Source organism: the organism of the source record quoted next (genome assembly GCF_019968955.1).
Source record: "MAG: Porospora cf. gigantea A chromosome Unknown PgA_NODE_32_length_63425_cov_348.357, whole genome shotgun sequence".
Lineage (NCBI taxonomy): Eukaryota > Apicomplexa > Conoidasida > Eugregarinorida > Porosporidae > Porospora > Porospora cf. gigantea A.
In genome coordinates, this window is record NW_027151620.1 from 1 (window position 1) to 18364 (window position 18364).

At 55.6% G+C, this 18364-nt stretch overlaps 7 protein-coding genes across 12 annotated transcripts; 3 read left to right on the plus strand and 4 right to left on the minus strand.

Annotated features, from left to right (window-relative positions):
* Positions 1-133: 133 nt before the first annotated feature.
* Positions 134-658, minus strand: KVP18_003296 (uncharacterized protein; the record flags this gene model as incomplete). Its single annotated transcript, XM_067954926.1, has 1 exon — positions 134-658. One exon carries the CDS (start codon positions 656-658, stop codon positions 134-136), a length of 525 nt encoding a protein of 174 aa, XP_067809715.1.
* Positions 659-673: 15 nt separating this feature from the next.
* KVP18_003290 (uncharacterized protein) lies at positions 674-2144 on the plus strand (the record flags this gene model as incomplete). The annotated part of the gene is made up of 2 exons (XM_067954918.1): positions 674-794; positions 823-2144. 2 exons carry the CDS (start codon positions 674-676, stop codon positions 2142-2144), a joined length of 1443 nt encoding a protein of 480 aa, XP_067809707.1.
* A 2-nt stretch (positions 2145-2146) lies between these two features.
* Positions 2147-2806, minus strand: KVP18_003302 (uncharacterized protein; the record flags this gene model as incomplete). The annotated part of the gene is made up of 1 exon (XM_067954935.1): positions 2147-2806. The coding sequence occupies one exon, from the start codon at positions 2804-2806 to the stop codon at positions 2147-2149; it is 660 nt and encodes a 219-aa protein (XP_067809724.1).
* A 113-nt stretch (positions 2807-2919) lies between these two features.
* On the minus strand, positions 2920-4479 carry KVP18_003283 (uncharacterized protein; the record flags this gene model as incomplete). Its single annotated transcript, XM_067954902.1, has 1 exon — positions 2920-4479. The coding sequence occupies one exon, from the start codon at positions 4477-4479 to the stop codon at positions 2920-2922; it is 1560 nt and encodes a 519-aa protein (XP_067809693.1).
* Positions 4480-4757: 278 nt separating this feature from the next.
* KVP18_003295 (uncharacterized protein) lies at positions 4758-5141 on the plus strand (the record flags this gene model as incomplete). The annotated part of the gene is made up of 1 exon (XM_067954925.1): positions 4758-5141. The coding sequence occupies one exon, from the start codon at positions 4758-4760 to the stop codon at positions 5139-5141; it is 384 nt and encodes a 127-aa protein (XP_067809714.1).
* A 205-nt stretch (positions 5142-5346) lies between these two features.
* Positions 5347-6549, plus strand: KVP18_003282 (uncharacterized protein; the record flags this gene model as incomplete). Of its 2 annotated transcripts, none has more annotated exons than XM_067954901.1 (1): positions 5347-6549. In XM_067954901.1, one exon carries the CDS (start codon positions 5347-5349, stop codon positions 6547-6549), a length of 1203 nt encoding a protein of 400 aa, XP_067809692.1. The 2 variants fall into 2 exon arrangements, with proteins under 2 accessions (XP_067809692.1, XP_067809691.1); XM_067954900.1 differs by having other exon boundaries at positions 5443-6549.
* Positions 6550-6748: 199 nt separating this feature from the next.
* On the minus strand, positions 6749-18244 carry KVP18_003286 (uncharacterized protein; the record flags this gene model as incomplete). Of its 5 annotated transcripts, XM_067954913.1 has the most annotated exons (6): positions 6749-15487; positions 15514-16015; positions 16044-16164; positions 16238-16465; positions 16491-16843; positions 16872-18244. In XM_067954913.1, the coding sequence occupies 6 exons, from the start codon at positions 18242-18244 to the stop codon at positions 6749-6751; spliced, it is 11316 nt and encodes a 3771-aa protein (XP_067809702.1). The 5 variants fall into 5 exon arrangements, with proteins under 5 accessions (XP_067809702.1, XP_067809698.1, XP_067809701.1 ...); XM_067954909.1 differs by lacking the exons at positions 15514-16015; positions 16044-16164; positions 16238-16465; positions 16491-16843; positions 16872-18244 and having other exon boundaries at positions 6749-15397; XM_067954912.1 differs by lacking the exons at positions 16044-16164; positions 16238-16465; positions 16491-16843; positions 16872-18244 and having other exon boundaries at positions 15463-15864.
* Between the last annotated feature and the right edge of the window lie 120 nt (positions 18245-18364).

Consider the following 18364-nt stretch of genomic DNA (forward strand, 5'->3'; position numbering starts at 1 on the left):
AAGGCAGAGCTGACTCGCCAGGCTACATTGGGGATCGAACTTTGTCGAAGGACCAGAGTGATGCTGTCTACAATCACCAGATGACCTGGACCCAACAGCTTCTTTGCCCATTGAAGCAGCTCATCTGCGCCTTTCAGCGGGATGATGTGCACACGGTGAAGCGCCTCTGAAGGCAGTCCGCGACCAAGGGCTGGTATGCGTCTCCGAACCACCCACCTATCTCACGAAATCGTCCCGCACTAAGTTTTCCTTCGGACTCAAACCACAACACTTTTAGCGTGGAGTCGTCCTTCAGAGCGCGTGTGGCCAATGTCATGCAGAATTGCGTCTTGCCAACTCCAGTCTCGCCGCTGATCTCAGTCAGGGCCCCCTGTTTGAGTGCCACCCTGCAACCGTTCTGCGACTTCAACCCCAAGTACACCACCGGCTTGTTAGAATGTAGCTCGCTGAGAGCTGAGTGCGGCGATGGCCAGAGGGTCTCGCAAGCGGTTTCAACCAGCGATCGACAGACACGCGGTAAATCTGTGGCGGTCGCCGTAATTGCTTTCAAACCGGCTGATTCCCAGTCGGCTAGAGGTTCTGACATCACTCTGGCATGCAGCACGTCCCAATCTCCAACACTGGACGCTAACACCACTCGAGCAGCAAACTGGTCCATTTGCCTAATTACGCTATGTCTTTTTGGTCCGCGCAGGCTCAAGATCACTTGGAAGCTCTGACAACCAGGAGCAGCCTCGAGCGGGACATCTCTGAAGTTATTCCGAAGCGTCTGTACTTGAGCTCCGCATTGGCCGGTAAGCTCTGTCTTCGGCACTTACGCAGCCGCCAATCGCTCACTTCTGGAGACGCATGGCATCACTGACATCGTGATTGTGCATCCGCAACTCACACCTGCGTTCCCTGACGACTTTAACTACGCTGTGTGTCCGACGGAAGATGCATATGACGTGTCTTTGTACTCTGTCCTGAGTATGGCGCTCCCATCCGTGCTAGGGTGCTTTCGACGAGATAATCCATCCGTCTGCTTGGTTCACTGCACCAAGGGCATCTCACGGTCGTCGGCTGTAGTCATCGCAGCGTTCATCTGCCTAGGCTGGTCGTTCGAGCGTGCTCTACAATTTTGCGTCTTGAAACGATGTGCAGTGTATCCCAACCTGAACTTCCAAGTGCAGCTTCGGTACTTGGAGCAGAAGCTGAAGAACAGCATCTCCCTCCGGTGTCGGGCCGGAATCGACGCCTCCAAGTACGCGGACCTCTTCGACGAGCTGGGCGGCGGGCAGGATCCTGAGACATTCGCAGCGGCCTACGCAATTAATGTAGAGCGCGAATCCGGTTTAAAAATGTTCGTCCGTACGGCATCTCTGAGACCCAAGCTGACTCCCTCTAAGCTAGAGGTTTGGTTAGACACTCTCCACGAATCTGTCTCAGAGGGAACGGCTCCCATGATTCAGAAGTACTTGCTGGATGTTTTTGCAGAGGTTCGAGATGCCGTTGGCGTGCTTTTGCATCACAATAGCGTTACGGAGTACTCCACCATGGAGGAGCTCACTGATGAGGAGATCGACCTTCACCTTCAGAAAGTGAAGGCCCAGAACAGCCTCCGAACGGACCTACTGCACCACGGAGCATTCTGGATCCGAGTAGGCCTGCTAATTGAGAACATGGGGTTTTACCACTTCAACGTGAACAGTCTACCTGACGGCGATCTCGTCGTGAAGCAGATAGGAGAGCTCATCGTGCTTTTTAACGGGCTGGAGAAAATATTGTCTACGAACCTTCCAGGAGTCAAGCATGTGTCTGCGCTGAAACGGGACCTTGTGAAGACGTTGGAGCTGTCCACTTTCCTGCCTTCGTCGGGGGGGTTAGCCCACGGTCAAGTCCCTAATTGTGACTCACGGACAACGCAAATTATCGCTACCATTGGACCTGAAGAGCCAGCGGGGTCCTGCCGCGGAAGGTCCCATACGAGGACCCCCTCCCGAAGTCCCTCGAAGTCTCGACGTTCGCGACGGAGCCGGCGGAGTCAGCGGAGCCAGCGGAGCCAGTCGAAGGCTGCAGAGCGCCACCGGTCTCGAGATCGATCGCGGGGCAGCGAGCACCGGAAGCGTGATAAGCTCAAGCGTCTCATACACCCGGATCGTTAACATTATTTAGGCTTCTTTCGAAGCCCGCTCTTACTCGTAGGGCTTGCTGGAAGGGACTTGCGTCCCTTTGTGTTGCGTCTCAGGGGCGACACGAGCTTCTGTAACTCAGGCTTGGGCACAACGACCAGGTCAGCAGGTACAGTGCCGTCAGCCGTCATAATGGCCGCAATATGTGATACTTTGGACAGATCTTCCTTCGACTTCGCTGGGATCTTGGTCTCAATTGCATTCACATTAGCCGTGATTACCAGGAATAACGCGTCCGCCTTGTCCTTGATCAGGTATCCCTGCCGTTCGCGTTTTTCACCTGCTTCGATTGATGTGCACTTTTTCAGGGCGTTATCGGCCTTGTTGAACGGCACGACCAGCTGTTTGCCCTTGGCAGGGCACTGGTAGGTGACGCTCACCTCCGAAGACTCGGGGTCGATGTGCACTTTCGTCACAGTCATCGGAATCGTTTCAAAAATCTCCACCCCTTCTTCAGATTGGAACTCGTAGTTCTTCCACTCACCACAGCCCGGTGGCTCGATCAGCTTACCTTTGGCCCCGTTTAGGAAGTTTAGGATGGCATCACAACCATCAGGCACGTCTGGCAACTCTATCCGCCCTGCATGCTGGAGGCCGAAGGTGGCCGGAATAAACAGAGCGTATTCTGCCCGCATATGCGAAACACACGACTTTCGCTTGCACAAACAAAGTGATGAAGGGATGCAGGGGGTTGGTCAACAAATGCATCACACATGACCGGCTGGCAGGCTAGAGTGGGAACTGGTAGTCACTCCCAGAGCATGAGCATACCGTCCCAACCAGATGTGACCAGTTGGGAGTCGTGGTTGGGCCGCCACTGACAGCAGACGGACACTGAGTCGTGACCAGGCATGGAGCGGAGCAACTTGGCCGTTTTCCAGTTCCAGAAGTTTATACGACCTGTCACGTCACCTGACGCGAGCACATCCCCCGCGTTAGAGAAATGGGGCTGGATCGCGTAGCCAGAGCAGGCGTGGCCTCGGAACCGCTTCTTCCCTTGGAATCTGAAACGACCTTGACCCTCGTATGTAACGATTTGATTGTCCATCGATTGAAAGCACACGAAGCGGCCGCCTGGATGCAGAGTTCCAGCTGGCATGGAGTGCATGTAAGGCTCCGCAATGCGCTTCACCACCACAGGAATTCCGAACTCCCAGACGAAAAGCATCTTATCGTCTGAGGTCGTCATCATCTTACGACCTTGGTCGCAAAATGTTACTGTGTTAACGGACTCCAGATGCGCCCCGTACTCCTGCACCACATTACCCGAGTTCGCGTCGAATTGCAGCACTTTCTTGTGGTCACACGCGGCCAGAACCAGGTTCTGCTGCTGGGGATCCGGGGGAACGGTGCAGCTGAAGGGTGTCTTCTCTGTGTCAAAGCGCCTGATGATCTGGCCTGTCTCTGTGTCCCAGAGGATGACTTGGCAATCGTAGCCGCAGGAGTAAAATTTAGACCCATCCGTTGTGAAGTTGACCTGCCTCACCGCCTCCGCATGGCCGAGGTACGTTCTCATACACTTCCTTGAGTTATCAGTCTCCCATATTTTAATCTGCCCGTCCATTCCGCTGCTCAACAGCATGTGGCCGTACTTAGGAAAGAACCTGACGCACTGAACGGCCATCGTGTGTCCGACATATGTATAGAGGCGTCTTTTCGGTAGGTAAGCCTCTGAGTCCACCTCCTTGAAATTGGGCGGCGGGGCCAGCCATGAGCGTCCCTGATAGTCCTTCTCATGACGACCGTGAAAAATGGTGACTGGGCGGTCTTCGGCTGGACCGGCTCCGACTTTACGTGCCATATATTCGTCGGGGAGAGTCCCCTCCGCCACTTTGCGACGCTTCTCCAGCACGTCAACGCCTGGAAGAACCTCCGGACGGGCGCGTCGAGCTAGAGAGTGCCGGTTGGAGTTCTTCAGCGGGTTCAGCAACACCCCAGCCTTGGGATTGTCAGACGGGTCCATAGCCCATCCGTGGTTCTGAAAGCTGAGGAACTGCTCGTCGAATGCCACGTTGCTTATGTGGCTCCGTTCATGGTGCCCTGCAGGAGTGGAGAACATCGTATGCTCCACAGGCTTCGAGCTCCAGATGTTGGTTCTCGTCGCCCCTGCGATAGGGCGATGAAGGATTTCCGCCTTAGGGTTGGTGTAAACGGTTACCTTCGTAGGGTCGAGTCGTCGCTGTTGCTTCGCCGAGTCCAATAACAAGTCCACCTCGGGGGAGCAGTTCACAACAGGGAGGTCAACTGGCACTGGTGGCTCAGATGTGACAGTGGCGTCTTCGTCGGAGGAGTCGTACCCGACCAACATCGACAAATCGGGAATTTTCCGGACACACTCTCTTGAGACACACTCGTACACTTAGCACTCGTAGGCATTGATTTGGAGAACCTCCCAGTGGCGTATCTGGCATCAATCCGGAACATGTCACTCAGACAATATCAAGACCTGTTCTGCTCCACAAATAGTGGGCCTTGGCCCTCCAGAACCGTGTTCATGGGGCAGTGCGGCATCGCGCATAGAGCAGGCTACTGTCTCGATGCCGCTACTACACTGTTTGTATTTGCACAATTTCCAAGGAAGTCAAAATGACCGAGGAAATCTCCCCAAAAGCCTTCCCCTTGGCCAACTCCGAGCTCCAGAACCGTGTCCTGGACCTCGTTCAGCAATGTCACTCGTACAAGCAACTTCGCAAGGGAGCTAACGAAGCCACCAAAGCTCTCAACCGTGGCGTCGCAGAGGTCGTGGTGCTAGCCGCAGACGTGGAGCCGATCGAGATCCTGCTGCATCTCCCTCTCCTCTGCGAGGACAAGGACGTTCCCTACATATTCGTCCGCTCTAAGGCCGCGCTCGGTCGTGCTTGTGGTGTGTCGCGGTCGGTGATCGCGGCGGCGATTACTGCCAAGGACCAGTCCAACCTGTCTACTCAAATCACTGACCTCCGCAATCACATTGAATCGATCATGGTGTAAGAACTCCGCATGCCCCACATTCGTTCGTGTTAGAGGGAGTTACCAACTTCTGCTGAATATGTCCCTGTGCTTTGCACACCGCCCGTCGTTTCATCCGACTGGAAGTTATTGTGAATGATTTGGATCGATTGCGCAAACATCAAAAAGAATTGTTCCGCATGCCCCACACTGGTTCGTGTTAGAGGATATCTGTTGTAAAACTCGGATGCTCCTTCGTTTGGTCGGCTTAGGTCTTGCGTTGCCTTGTACTGCTGGTGGCACGACTTTAGCTATCCTAGCAACCAGTCAACGCGTGAATGCGATGGTGTGTGATGCCGGATTCGACTATGACCCTGTCGAGGAGAGTTGCATCAGGGAGGAAGAGTACTTCCCCCGTAAGATATGCAAGTCCGGTACACTCCGCAATCACCACTGCACCTCCGTTACGCCGGCTAGCACGGTTTGTCCGGATGGTTTCTCTGTAAAAGGCACCGACTGCGTCCAGCGCTCCACGTTCCCCCCGCACAAGAAGTGTCCTCCAGGGCAGGATAACTGCCTTGAGAGGAAGCCCGCTCCTATTAAATTCACATGCGATTTCCCCGCCTACGAGCTGGATGGTAAGTGCGTCCAGAACCTGGTAGGCGGGTGCAGAGAGGGCTGGCATCTGGCTGGCGACCGCTGTGTTTCGAGCGAGATGGTCTGCCCCAGCGGCACTGTGGACCGAGAGGAGTGCTACTTCGACCCCATGTGTCCAGGGGGGCAGTGCTACGTCTGCGACCGTGAGAAGCTGCTCATGCGCCTAGAGACGAGGCCTGCCTCCCACAAGAAGCCTAACCTCAGGTCAAATATGATGGGCTCACTGGATGTGTGCGGGACCCAGCCCTGTTCGGTCCGTCGGAAGTTCATCTCCTCAAAGTCGGTCTTTCTACCGTCAGTAACGTGCATGATGCATCTGGAAACCGCTCCGGAGGTGGTCATCCAGACAGTTGAGAGAACTGCCCGTTGCACCGGTGAGGGCTCAACCGACGACTGCTACGAACTGCAACAGCACGTTGTCACCACCGCGTGCCCCCCCAATGCCCAATTGAGGTGTTCTGGTCCAGGCCGCTGCCAATGCGTAGCAGTTAGAAAAGTGTCTGGCGTCTTGGGCTGTGCAGGAGAGTCAACCCTGCGTGGCAAGTCCTGTGTGACCTCCTGGACCCCCGCGTCGGTCTGCGCGGAGGCAGATACTCTTCTCAAAGGCGTTTGTGTGAAGGTCATTCGGAAACCGGTGACCTTCCGAAGTGTCACAGTTAACTGTGCAGGTAAAGGTTGCGCAACCGGTAGAGTGGCTTCGAATATCTCTTCTGAGAACTCCATAGGCCACACTGAGCTGACTATGGAAACAAGTTCTACGTCCCCCATAGACCGCGCTGAGCCGGCTATGTGACTACGTTAAACTGCTCCTATCTCACACCAAACCCCACGCGAAACGGGTGGACCGACTGCTGAGCCACCTGTACAGTGACCTGATAAACCACATCACTGGACACCCTGAGGGACCATGAGTGACATGTGGCGTAGCAAGGCACGACGTCTGAGACGGACCCGTGTCAAATGAGAAAGCGAGACGTGTTTTTTGTCGTACACTAAACCCTGCCAAGCTTTTTCTTACTCGGCCACGCTCTATTCTTTAGAATCTGAAACGTGACGCGAGTCCTAGCACCCCCAAGCGAATTCCTACAGGTGACGACGAACGTAGTTCGTGGCATCCCTGCCGACTTCACAGGTATAGTGCCAGTAATACTTCCCGTAGAGGAGTCGAAATGGAGGAAGCTCGGCAGTCGAGGGTGAACGGTCCAAGTCAATGTCTCCGGGTCCACCTGAGGGACCAAGACAGGTGACATATTGACCTTGGCCTCTGGCGGAAAACTCACGCAGGGCCACGGGTCGTGGGTATCTGGGAAGTACACTCGCGGTATAAGGTACCGCAGGGATCTCATGCGCATGGTGGTGGAGGTGTCGTCCTTCTCGGCGGCCGGAACGTAGTCCCCGTCCGGCTGCTGATTCTGGAGACCGCCGAAAAGGCACTGGATTTTGTCTTCCACCGACGCCCTAACTTCGTCAAGATCGTTCGTCGCTTGACTCTGCAGTCCTGCAGCGCCCGCCAACGCGAGCACTGACTGAATTGCGGAGGACATGCCCGACCTTGCTCCGTTAAAGGACGAGAACGCCAAGCCGATGAAGGCGAAGAACAGCACGAGGCCGAACGCAGTTACAGTGATCAGTTTGACCTGCTTGGACAACGTGACCTCGACAGCCTCTTCCACGTATAGTGGAAGAAACTGCTTGAACAGAACCTGGAACCCGCCGAGCAACTCCAATAGCGAGAGCGATTTGTCGTCATTGAAGTCCATCAGGTCGAACATGCGCTTCAATTCGCGGAATGGGAACTGAAGTTGCATCTTCGCGAGGAGGTCACCCAGCAGCTCGAAACTCATCCCTTCCAGGGAACAATCAGTCAGCACACGGGCTATGTCTTCGCTCCGGAAGAGCCCGTATGTATTGGTGGGCGTGCAGGCCAAGACCTCCGAAAGGACGCTGTCAGGCACGGGGACCTGGAGAAACATCTTGAACAGCACAGCCATGCCATCGGGTGACAGGCCGCTGGTGAGCATTTTGGGCAGCTGTATACGCAGGCTCTCCAGTTGAACGACCTTTCCCTTGGTTGGATCTAAGCCAAGGTCGTCCATCTCTACTCGAAGGTAGAACAAGTTCTGACTCAACCAGTCTAGCGGTATTTCCACAGAGGCCGATGGGCGCAGATAAGCATGCTCAGAATTACCTAGGAACGGAAGGAAGTCCGAAACTTCCATCGGGTCCTTGGTGAAATCCTCCCACATCCGACGCATTCCGCCTTCGGAGACATCGTTGCCCAAGATCCGCAGGAGTCTTCGGAAGAGTCCGAAGTTGACGAACCCCTTGTAACCCTCAACCCCGCTCAGTGGGGCGTCGAACGCGACCGCTGCTCCTGTGCCATCCACAGGCTGCAGGAAGATGCTCACCAGTGCCTGTGCTACGTGTTTCACTGGGATGAAGTGTCGCATTAGTTTCTTCGACAACTCGCGGTCGATGTAGCTGTTGACCAGGAGCCACAAGACAGCGCTGTGATTCAATCCTATTGACATTTGGGACTTGACCAGTGTCTTGTGGAAGAGCTCGAAGGAGGTACTTAGGCAGCGACCCTCTCCCTCCTGGGGTGATTTGTCGTGGTAGTAAGCTTCCTGTATGCGGGAAATGAACTCCGTCAACTGCGAGCGCACCATGAACCCGTGTGATCCAGCACACATGGCTCCTACCTGGCGGCTCAGGAAAGTGTCTTGTCGCATCATCTGCTCTCGCAAAAAGGTCCAGTCGAAATAGCGGTGCTCACGCAGGTAGGGCTGACTGAGGTGCAGCACAGTAGAGTCGGACTCGATATCACATTGGCCTGCCGCTGTTGATAGTGACAACGACTCGTCGTTAAACTTTCTATCGTCATTGCGAAGGTTATCTAAGTCGCCTTGGGACACCGATGCCGCGACAGAGAAACTCGTCCCGGCGACTTTCAGGTGTTGGAGACAGGCACCAAGGCTGGCCACATGCAGCCTCGTGTCGTTCAGCAGTAGGAGGGCCTCGTCCGCTAGGTGGACGGGCAGAAAGCAGGACCCGTTCGAGAGTTCGTCATACACCTTCCGAACCTTCATCAAGTTCCTGTGGAGGTGCGAGTCGGCCTTGGTAGATCCGGCGACCGAAAGGTTTTGGCTTTGGGGCCTAGCGGGAGACTTATCCCGAGTCGTTTGACGTCTTGTCTGGCCAACAAGCTTGTAAACCGCCTCCTCGATCCACTGGGGCGCCTGCTGTTCCGTGGTGGGCACGGATCCCGGTATCTCGTCCAGAACGAGGTTGAGCCCCAGCAGACGGAGCAGCATGATGAAGGCGTCAAACCACAGATGCTCAGTTACAATGCTGCGGACTACGCCTACAACGTCCTCTACCGCGAGACGGGTGGCGTTGGCGCTGGTAAACTTCTCGATACTCCGCGCAATAAGACGGAAGCACTCCTTATTTCGAGGCTGAACCATTGGAGTCACGCGAGTGGGTACGCCGTTTACGCGGCGTAGACCCGGCATCAGGGACTGGGATAGGTCCTGAGCTTCAACGTCTGCCTTCCTCTCTATTCCAGATGTCGTGAGTCGAGGTGGTGGTTTCCCGCATCTGAAGACGTGCATTGACACTAGCTCCTCCCACACATCATGCAGATAGAGAACTCCCGCCTCCACGAGGATAACGGTGACGACGGCCACACGAATCTTCATGTCCGTCCCAACGTTACTCGTTGTCGAAACCTCGAAAGCCAACGACAACTGGTCTCGAATCAGCTGACGATGACTAACCTGGTACTCAAGCAAGAAGGACACCACGTGGTGGGCCGTCTTTGGAGGGTATGCCACAGCGATGTCGGCGTTGCTCTCGTGTACCTCAGATGCAGACAGGTTGATGCGGTCGCTGACCAGTCTGACCGCCTTGGCTCCGATTTCCGACGGCCAGACGTAGTCGATGAATTGAACTACTCCTTGGCCCACGACCGAGGGTTCGAACATCGAGTCGTAGCAGCTCTGGAAGGCGCCCTCCATCTCGGACTGGGAGTCCATTTGCAGCGTTTTGATTTGTGTCGTGAGCAGCGACAGCTTCTCCAACGAGGGTCCTCCGCCCCTATCGTTCACGCCGACCACAGCCTCTCTTCCAAAGACAGGCGCGTACATCGCCAGATGAGTTTCCAGGATCTTGCTAGCAACAAAGGGAACGTCGGAAAGGAGTTCATCCGCCACGCGACCTCGGGACTGCTGCGTTGCGTGCTCGAATATCTTCTTCAGCTTGCGGGCATTGGTGCTGCGCTCCAACACCTTGCGGACAAAGTCGTGGTCGGCCTCCTCATCGAGGACGTAAACCTCGTCTACGCTCGACGACTCGCTCACGTCGCTCTCAGGTTCGCTGTCCGCGAACAAGTTCTCCCCCTCCGACACGTCGTCAACGTTCGACAGGCCGAGGGTCCTGTCCGCGGGAGGAAAAAGCTGCTCGAAATCCTCATCGAGTTCGTCTACATTTCGGTAGAGCTTCAACAAGTCCTTCATGTGGATACCCTTCTTGTAGTCGATTCGGACATTCCAGTCCTGCGCAAACGAGGTACATAACTCCTTGAACGTTCGCTGGCCCGTCCTCCACTCTGTTTTGTGTAGAGTAGTACAGAAGGCCTCGAACTCCTCGGCATCCATGTAGGCGTCATGTTCGGAATTGAAGTGCTCGAACACCATCATGATCTTCACGGATATGGGGATTGTCTCTGCCGGTGGATATCCCAGAGTGACAAGAATGGCGTGCTCGTAGGCCTTGTCTGAACTCCCTCGTTCCACTTGGTACCCGTACCTCGGACCGTAGATGACACCGTCGCTCAGGAGGGCCACGTCCCCGCCGGAGAGAAGGCCGACAACGTGGTCCTTCCAGCACTGGGTGTCCGCAATGGAGGCTAACCGCGACGCAGGGGAAATGCCGGAGCTCAGCTTGAACTCTTCCAAGGCGGGCGAGGTTCCGTCCGACAGCATTGCGAACTTCTGGTCGTAAGAGGTGACCTTGTCAAAGTGCGGAGTGCACAGACGTTCTCGGTGAAGCCGGACGCGCTCGTCGATGTCGCCACTTTCAGTCACATCGTCTGGCGTCGCTCGCTGCAGCATGAAGAGCTGCTTCGTCAGGCGCCTCTTCTCGCGCAGCTCCACTCGGATTCGTTGGGTGAAATATGAAATCTTGCTGTCCTCACTGCCGGTCTGGGGCGTGAACGGAACCTCCATCTTCTCAAACCAGCGGTCCAACGCCACTGAAAGCAGCAGGTCGACGTTGGTGTTGATGTAGTCCTCAACTATTTTGCGTGAGCTATCATAGTTGTGCCAGACCATGTAGACAACCGTCACCAGCGAACCGATCATAACTATGTAGGGCATGAACGTGTCCGCATTGACGAGCACGCCGACTAGGAACCACAGGAAAAAAATTACGAAGAAGCCCACATCTACGAATGCGAACACCAACAAGTGTGCCACGCCTAAACGGTCCAGGATCCGTGCTAGGCGAGGTGCAAAGAGTCTAATGTCGGGACCAAGAACCACTATGACCACCATGCAGGTCACATGAGTGCATAGCAGGACGAAGGTCAGCTTCATGGCAGGGGTCATCCACATGAACGACGCCCAGAAGGAGTCTTCGAAGGCCAAATCGGATAGGTTGCGGCGGTACCTAGGCTCCAGCCGCGCCACCATGTTGATTTCCACTGAAAGCCGTTCGTCAAACGCCAACAACGCCATGGATATGACAGGGAAGGCGCACAGAGCGCAGATGCGAAAGCAGAGCAGTGAGAGCGTCACCAGAATTCCAGATGCGCGCTCCACAGCACGGCCACCGGTTATAAGCAACCGATGCTGGGTATAACGGCTGGCCTCGCGGAGGTAGACGGGCGCCTCGGTCGGTGAGGTGAAACGGGATATCCCGCGCTTCTGCAAGTACTGGCCCAGCACGCTGAATCGCGCGGGCAGTCGTCGAAGCACCGATTTGACACTATGAAGGATAGGTCTGTGGTAGGCGATGTCGCAGCTGAGAAGGCTGTGATGCATGCTGCTCATCCACGTGTCTGGAGACGGGTCGATCTGGCATCCCTCCACAATAACCACACGGGCAGACACCGATTTGTAAACCTCTAGCTGTTGTCCCTGCGAAAACTGCGAGAGACCCGCTAACCGCGACTTCTGCAAAGAGGAGGAATGCAGCACCATCTTCGAGAAGGACGACACTACGCATTGGCCTGGCGTGTGGAAGTACACCACTGATGCGTCCTCGAAGGGTAGCCGGTGCCGTAGGTTTTTACAGATCCGCAGGCTGCACTCGGCTGTGTGGTAGTCCCAGTCGCTGCCTAGATTATCTGGGCAGATGCGCTCCATTTCAAGAGTGTGTGAACGACAAAACCCGGCGTACGCCATCTCCAACTCGCACAGCGGCAAGACCTTGACAATAAAGAAAGTGTTGGTCTGGCACGTGATGAACTCTGGATGACACCGTAACAATTTCCTGCTTGAGGCAGAAGGCAGCTCAGCCCACGGCAAAATGGTCAAGACGATGTAGACCTCCAGAGACGACTGCAACTCTGCAAATGACGCGTCAGCGATCCAGTTGAAGCATCCAGTGTTAGGCACAGGGTGTCCAAATTGAACTGGGTCCAGCAGTTCATCGGTGGCGTTGTCCATAAGATAGAGGTAGACCTGGCTGGGCGCGTGATCGCTGGGCCATTTCCATCTGATGACCATGGAGCTGCCTTGCAGCACGGGGTTGGCGGGCACATCAAGTAGGAAGTACGGTCGGAGTTTTGGCGCGGATGGGTGGACGTGCGTGTTGATGGTACCGCCTTTGTGTAGCTTTTTGGCGTCGAATGCGACCTCGGGGGGTTCAACATGGCGCATGAACCGGCTAAGATCTCGCATACACAGACTTAAGCCCAGCTCTCCTCGAAAACCCGAAGTGGTGTGTGAGAGCATGACAGTGAATGGCATGAAGTCCATGCCTTGGCGCCAAAAGTCCAAGACCAGTGACCCCAAAGTGAAGAAACTAATGGTGCCTGTGGCCAGCAGTTGACCGGTGACTGACTCTAGCACCTCGAACGAGATGCTCGTTTGACTGGTCCGAGTTCGCTCCAAGTTGAAGGTCTGAGCGGGTTGCGCCTCGAGCAGCACTAAACCATCAGTGCGGCACTGTGCAGACGCCTCTCGATGACTCACTGACTTCGGAAGTTTCGGAATGGCGGCCAGACGGATTTCGTCGAAGATCTTGCGGCCGGTGCGAAGGCTCAACTCGAGCGCCTGAGCACTGTTGTTCCCAATGAACGCTCGGATAGTGTAGTGCCTCGCCTCGGCCTCGAGTGCGCCCCTATTAAGATCGTCTGCCTCGTTGGGAAGGTGCACCAGCATGTTGATTCCACCCAGTTCTATGGGCACGCTGAACGCCGAAATGTGTTTGGTGTGCAGGCTTAGGAACGTCACCAAACTGGAAACCTTGGCCGGAGCAAATAGGCGTAGCAACTCAATAGGGTAATAGCTGAAGGTGAGAGCATCCGTCGGGGAGACCTCCGAGGACCAGTTGGATGTGTCCATGATTCGGCCAGCTCTGCTCACGAAGGAAATCCTCACACGGTAGTTGTACTGAGGGTCAAGCTCATAGGTCTGCTTTATGGGACTGCCACTGTCTGCGATGTTCTTTGCCGGCACAAACACCTCCTTCTGTTGCAGCGTGCCCATGACTTTCGACTCCACCAAAGAAAATGGAACGTAAAGGAACACTTCCTTAGACCGACTGCTATGCCGGAAGTGGAAAAGCGCGTTGTGGACCCATTCAGCACCGGGATACTTTTCGAACCACCAGTGGGCCCACGTCTGGCCCTTACCCTTTAGTGCGGCTTGCGAAGTTAGCAACGGCGTGGTTTCGGCGTCTAACACCTGGGAATCTTGGGTCAGCGCTTCCATTTCAAGAGGTACTGAGGGAGGAGCAACGAAGTCATGAGAAACCACTCCTGAGATTTGAATTCCGAGTCTGCCGTTGCTTTTCTCGTCGAACCGTAGTCCGCTATTCCAGAGAATATTGAACCCGTGACACGGATGCTGCACAGGAGTCACCAATATGTTCCAGTCGGCCTCACTAATCGTCTGGTCAGCGAAGTTCATTTTGGACCCGAGTATTTCGTGGGCCAGACGGTGACTAAGGGTGCGCTGGATGCTAATCTTCTTCGACCGCTCGCTGAGGAAGCCTGTCGCGTGACTAAACACGACCCAAACTGTGATGCCGGCGGCAGCCACTGATGCGGCCAGATTGATGGCGGCGGCGACGTTGAAGGCCAAAGAGTCGCGCGAGACAGAAACTCGGCGCACATTGACCGCATTGTTGTCCACGCTAAAGTTAAACTCTTCGCTGGACTCCTGTTGGTGGTCATCCAGAGAGGCCATGCACGTCCAAACGAACCGGTCAGACCTCGTCTTAATCAGCTGCATCGTGCGCGTGCGCCACAGGGCCAAGAACGCGTCCTCAAGGAGACTGCGGGGACAGAGCCCGTTCGGGGTGATGGCCCCCACATCCAGTCCGGGGAAATGAGGCTGATACCGTTCACGAAGCTGCTTATCCTCGTCGTCCGCTAGCGCCTGTTGTAGCAGAGGGTCTCTCCGACGATTCGCGTCGTCGTCGTCATCGTCATCGTCGTCACCACCCAGGTGGTCCAAGAGGTCACCGGCGTCGGCATCGTCTCCGAAAGGAACCACCTGCAGGCGGCGACTGCGCCACATGAATTTGTCCACCCCCTTCTCGTCTGAGGTAGTTGTCGTCGGTGGGGAGGTGGTCGATGCGGAGAAGTGCTCTGAAAATGCTTTGAAGATGTGCTTAGCGCGATTAGCACTTGGGCCCGCAGAGGCCTTCGTTGAAGTCGGCACCATCTCCCGAGAAGTGATGTTTTCCCAGGAGCCAACCAAATTACTTTTCACGTAATCATAGACGTCAGGTCTTCTGATTGGACCCATCAGCCTGGTCAGACCTTCATCTACTTTTTGGAAGTCGCGGCAAATCATGCCCACGATATGGGCGTCCACAACGATGGTTCGTGGAGCCAGAATGCCGCCACTTAGCGTAAGAAACCAGTTGTTGGCTGTGAGAAACGCGTCCGAGGATAGAAAGCGCCATAGCCCTCGCGGGACGAGCTGGCTTCCAAGCATGGATAGGCCAGCCACCCAGGGGCCCTTGTCTTCGTGAATGAAATGGTCAATGGTTGCCAACTTAAACCCTCCCATATCAAGAAGATGCGGACGGTAAAGCTGCTCTACGCCAGCCCAGGTCTGCAGGTACATGCGGTGGACCTCGTCCTTGTGCTCAGTCTTTCGAGCGGTCCCGTAGAAGGCCACCTCCTTGCCGTCTACGTGCAGGAGCACGCGACGCGGGTTGACATCCAGCGGGCGACTGCCTTCCGCGTGGACACGCACGACGTAGGGCGTCTTGGGATTCGGCTTGCTGAATGCACCAGCCTGCGACTTGACCTTGACGCTGTGGCCCTTGAGCAGTGAGCGACTGAGAGTGTCAGCATTCATCGAGATTTCCATCTGCATGCTGGACTGAAGCACCACGGGTACGGACCTCGAGAGTATTGCTACGCTGGGAGTCCCGTACCGCTCTGGGAGCTCGTCCATCGCAAACTGCAGCTCACCGTCGCCAACGACAAAGTTGGCTCGAGGAGCACCGACGTTTGCCAGGTTTATCCGTGCGTGAAGGGCGACCAACTGTGTCCGACCGTCTGGCGACTCACGTTGACGGCAGTGCTGGCGAAGATGGGCACGTCTGCATTCACGTTCATCATGCGGTCTCCGGGTTCGAAAAGGATATCAAGGTAGTCGAACTCAAATTCAGGCGCCAGCAGAAATTGGACAGCACACGTCCAGTAAGGTGACGACTCCTCCATGGACACGTGGACATGCAGTTCGCCCGAGGCCGGTATTTTGGCCTCCTGGGCGGATCGGTGCGCCTGGCGCAAGAATGTTTGCTGCAAGCTGTGTGTTAAGGTTTCCCAGATAGTGGGGGCCGCAGCCCATTCTGAGTCTTGGAGGAACCGTGGAAACACGCCTTGCGAGGGCTCGGTTTGGTAGTCCGTCCACCTCATTGCAACGGCGTCGTCGCCTGCCATATGCTGCCAACCTCTAACAGTGACCCTCGAGTGTTGTGTAGTGCGGCTGAAGTGGACATTGCAATTGCGAACGGAAACCGTTACGTTCGACCGGTCAGGCAGCAGGACCGAGCTGTTGACTGTGAGCCTGCGTAATCGCGAAACCGACCTCTCACTCCCTTCTGAAGACATAGACCGCCGCGAAGCCCGCCGCTGAGCCCAGAACCGCAACCAGGATCGCGAACCAGTGGAGTTGCGATTTGAAGTAAGGAGCGATAGGAATCCCAGGGTGAATACCTACATTCCGAACATAAGTCGTCGTCAGCGGCCCTGAACTCGCCTCGACGAAGCTCGAGTTGTCGTCGCTCACAAAGGGGAAGGATATATCTGTAGAGTGGTCTGAGATGGCAGTCCGGGGGGAGGAGGTTGATGAGGTCTGCGTGGCCCAGTGTAGGAGACCTCACGTCGTAGCTGGTTTCCTCGGGCGTGTTGTTTTGTCGGCCAAACAAATCCTGCACGCGATTTCTAAGCGCCTGGAATTTGGGGCTGTGGTGGTTTTCTTTGGGCACCCTAGGGGTTCTTGTGCCTCGAGGCATGGCTCAAATTACGTCATTATTACACACTTCTTCTAACACTAACGAACCGCCTGAGTGCGCGTGGTGTGTATGGAGGGACCGTCTTCAGTTTGTAAGCCACTTCCCCTTCGTCTGTCGTGGCTTCGTGGGCATCCATATCTATCACAAAGCACTGCAGGGTGGCGTCTGCGGTGACGTCGAGCAGATTTAGGATTTGGCTGGAGAGGATACACGAGGTGACCGTGCACATTACCGTGAATCCAACTCGCGAATCCAGACCTTCAGTCATGAAGTACACGAAATATGCAGTGGCACTCGTGGTCAGTAGAGTGCCTAAAAGACGGAGGATTCTCGACAGCGTGAAGCACAGCAGCAGTCGACTCGGGTGGCTTCGAAGCAAGCTGCATGAGTCTGCGACGTCGAACTCACTTGATTGCGTTGGCGGAGGACTTGAGGAAAGGGTCGCTGAGCAGCGCCACTTGAACATATGCGTGAGAAGACATCAGAACAAGACCCTTCTCCATACAGGCGAGACAGGCCCCACAGCGGCGAGAGGAGCGGCCGGACGATGTGGCTCGCCCTGGACGAGCCTTCCGCTTCAGTTGGGTCACCCTGCGGGAAATGAAGTTGAAGAGCAATCTGACTGCTTTGGTGAGAAGCACCATGAGAGATCCTAGGGCCGCCGATCCTACGTGGTACAACGAGGACTTGGTTGCTCTACATGCCACACAAGGCAACACTTTCCTCCCCTTCTGGTTGTACGGCTGGAAGTACCAGCGAGCAACCATCTGGGACACCAAAATATGGCGAAAGGCACGGAGGAAAGTCAAGCACCAGCAAGTGAGCAGAGTAGTGAGAACTAGCGCAACTACGAGTTGCTTTCTGGGTGGGTGGCTCCCCAACAACCACAGGACCCAGACCAGCACGTAAACCAACAAACCGATGTCTGCGCCGAGGCTGACCACCGGCAGTAACATGATGTCTACCGAGTCCACAAATGGTTTTAGGGATGCCTTGATGATGGCTGTGGCTTCCTTTACGCGTCGTCGAATACCAAAGAGCACCGAGCCAATGACAAGAGCCGCGCCAAAACAGATCAGCGCCAACAGACTCAGTAGTGCGACGGTAACCGAGCCTTCAGCACTCGTTACCAGCCAGTAAACAATACCTCCCCCAAAGGACGCAAAGAACGTAGGCAGAATCAACACGGCCAACGCGAGCATAGGCTTGGCCAGGAAGTGCGTGCTAACCAGGAACAAAACGCTCAAAAGCACCGTCAGCGCGCAAGCAACGCTGACCAGAAGCCACTGCTCGACCAGCAGCTGGACTGCCTGTCCAACGGACCCAACGACGAACGCAGACCACGTGCCATTCCAGTCGCCTTCCAAGTCCAGCAACGACCATACGGAGTGCAGAATGCTGTCGTGCATCCGCGGAACACAGAAGCGCCCAGCTAGGGATATCATCGGACCTGGGTAGGAGGCACACATGAAGTCAAGCTCCTCGTAGGCGCAAGGCACCATCGGGATCGGAGATGGCGGAGAGGGGGTGAGGGGGGAAGCTGTTGAAGACAGCTGCTGGGCAAGCCCTGCCAGCGTTGAAATGGCTGGGGTTCCGCTTGGCTGTTCCACAACCGGTCGTTGAAAATCAATGGCGTCGCAGCCTTCACTGCACACACGAATGTACGCCCGGCGCCGCTGGAGCTCTGGTAGCACGACCCAATCCGCCGGAGGTGTGCGCAACATCCACTCAAACACAGTCAGCTCCCCATTATAGTGGGCCACCCTCATATCTTTAAGCATGGTTATGTTTAGAGACAGGGTTAGTGCCGGTCGAGCCGCCGTACAGGGCTCCCCTAGAAAATCAGTCCCGCCAAAGGACAGGCCCTTGGCTTGGAGAAAATTCTACGTGCATGCCGCTAC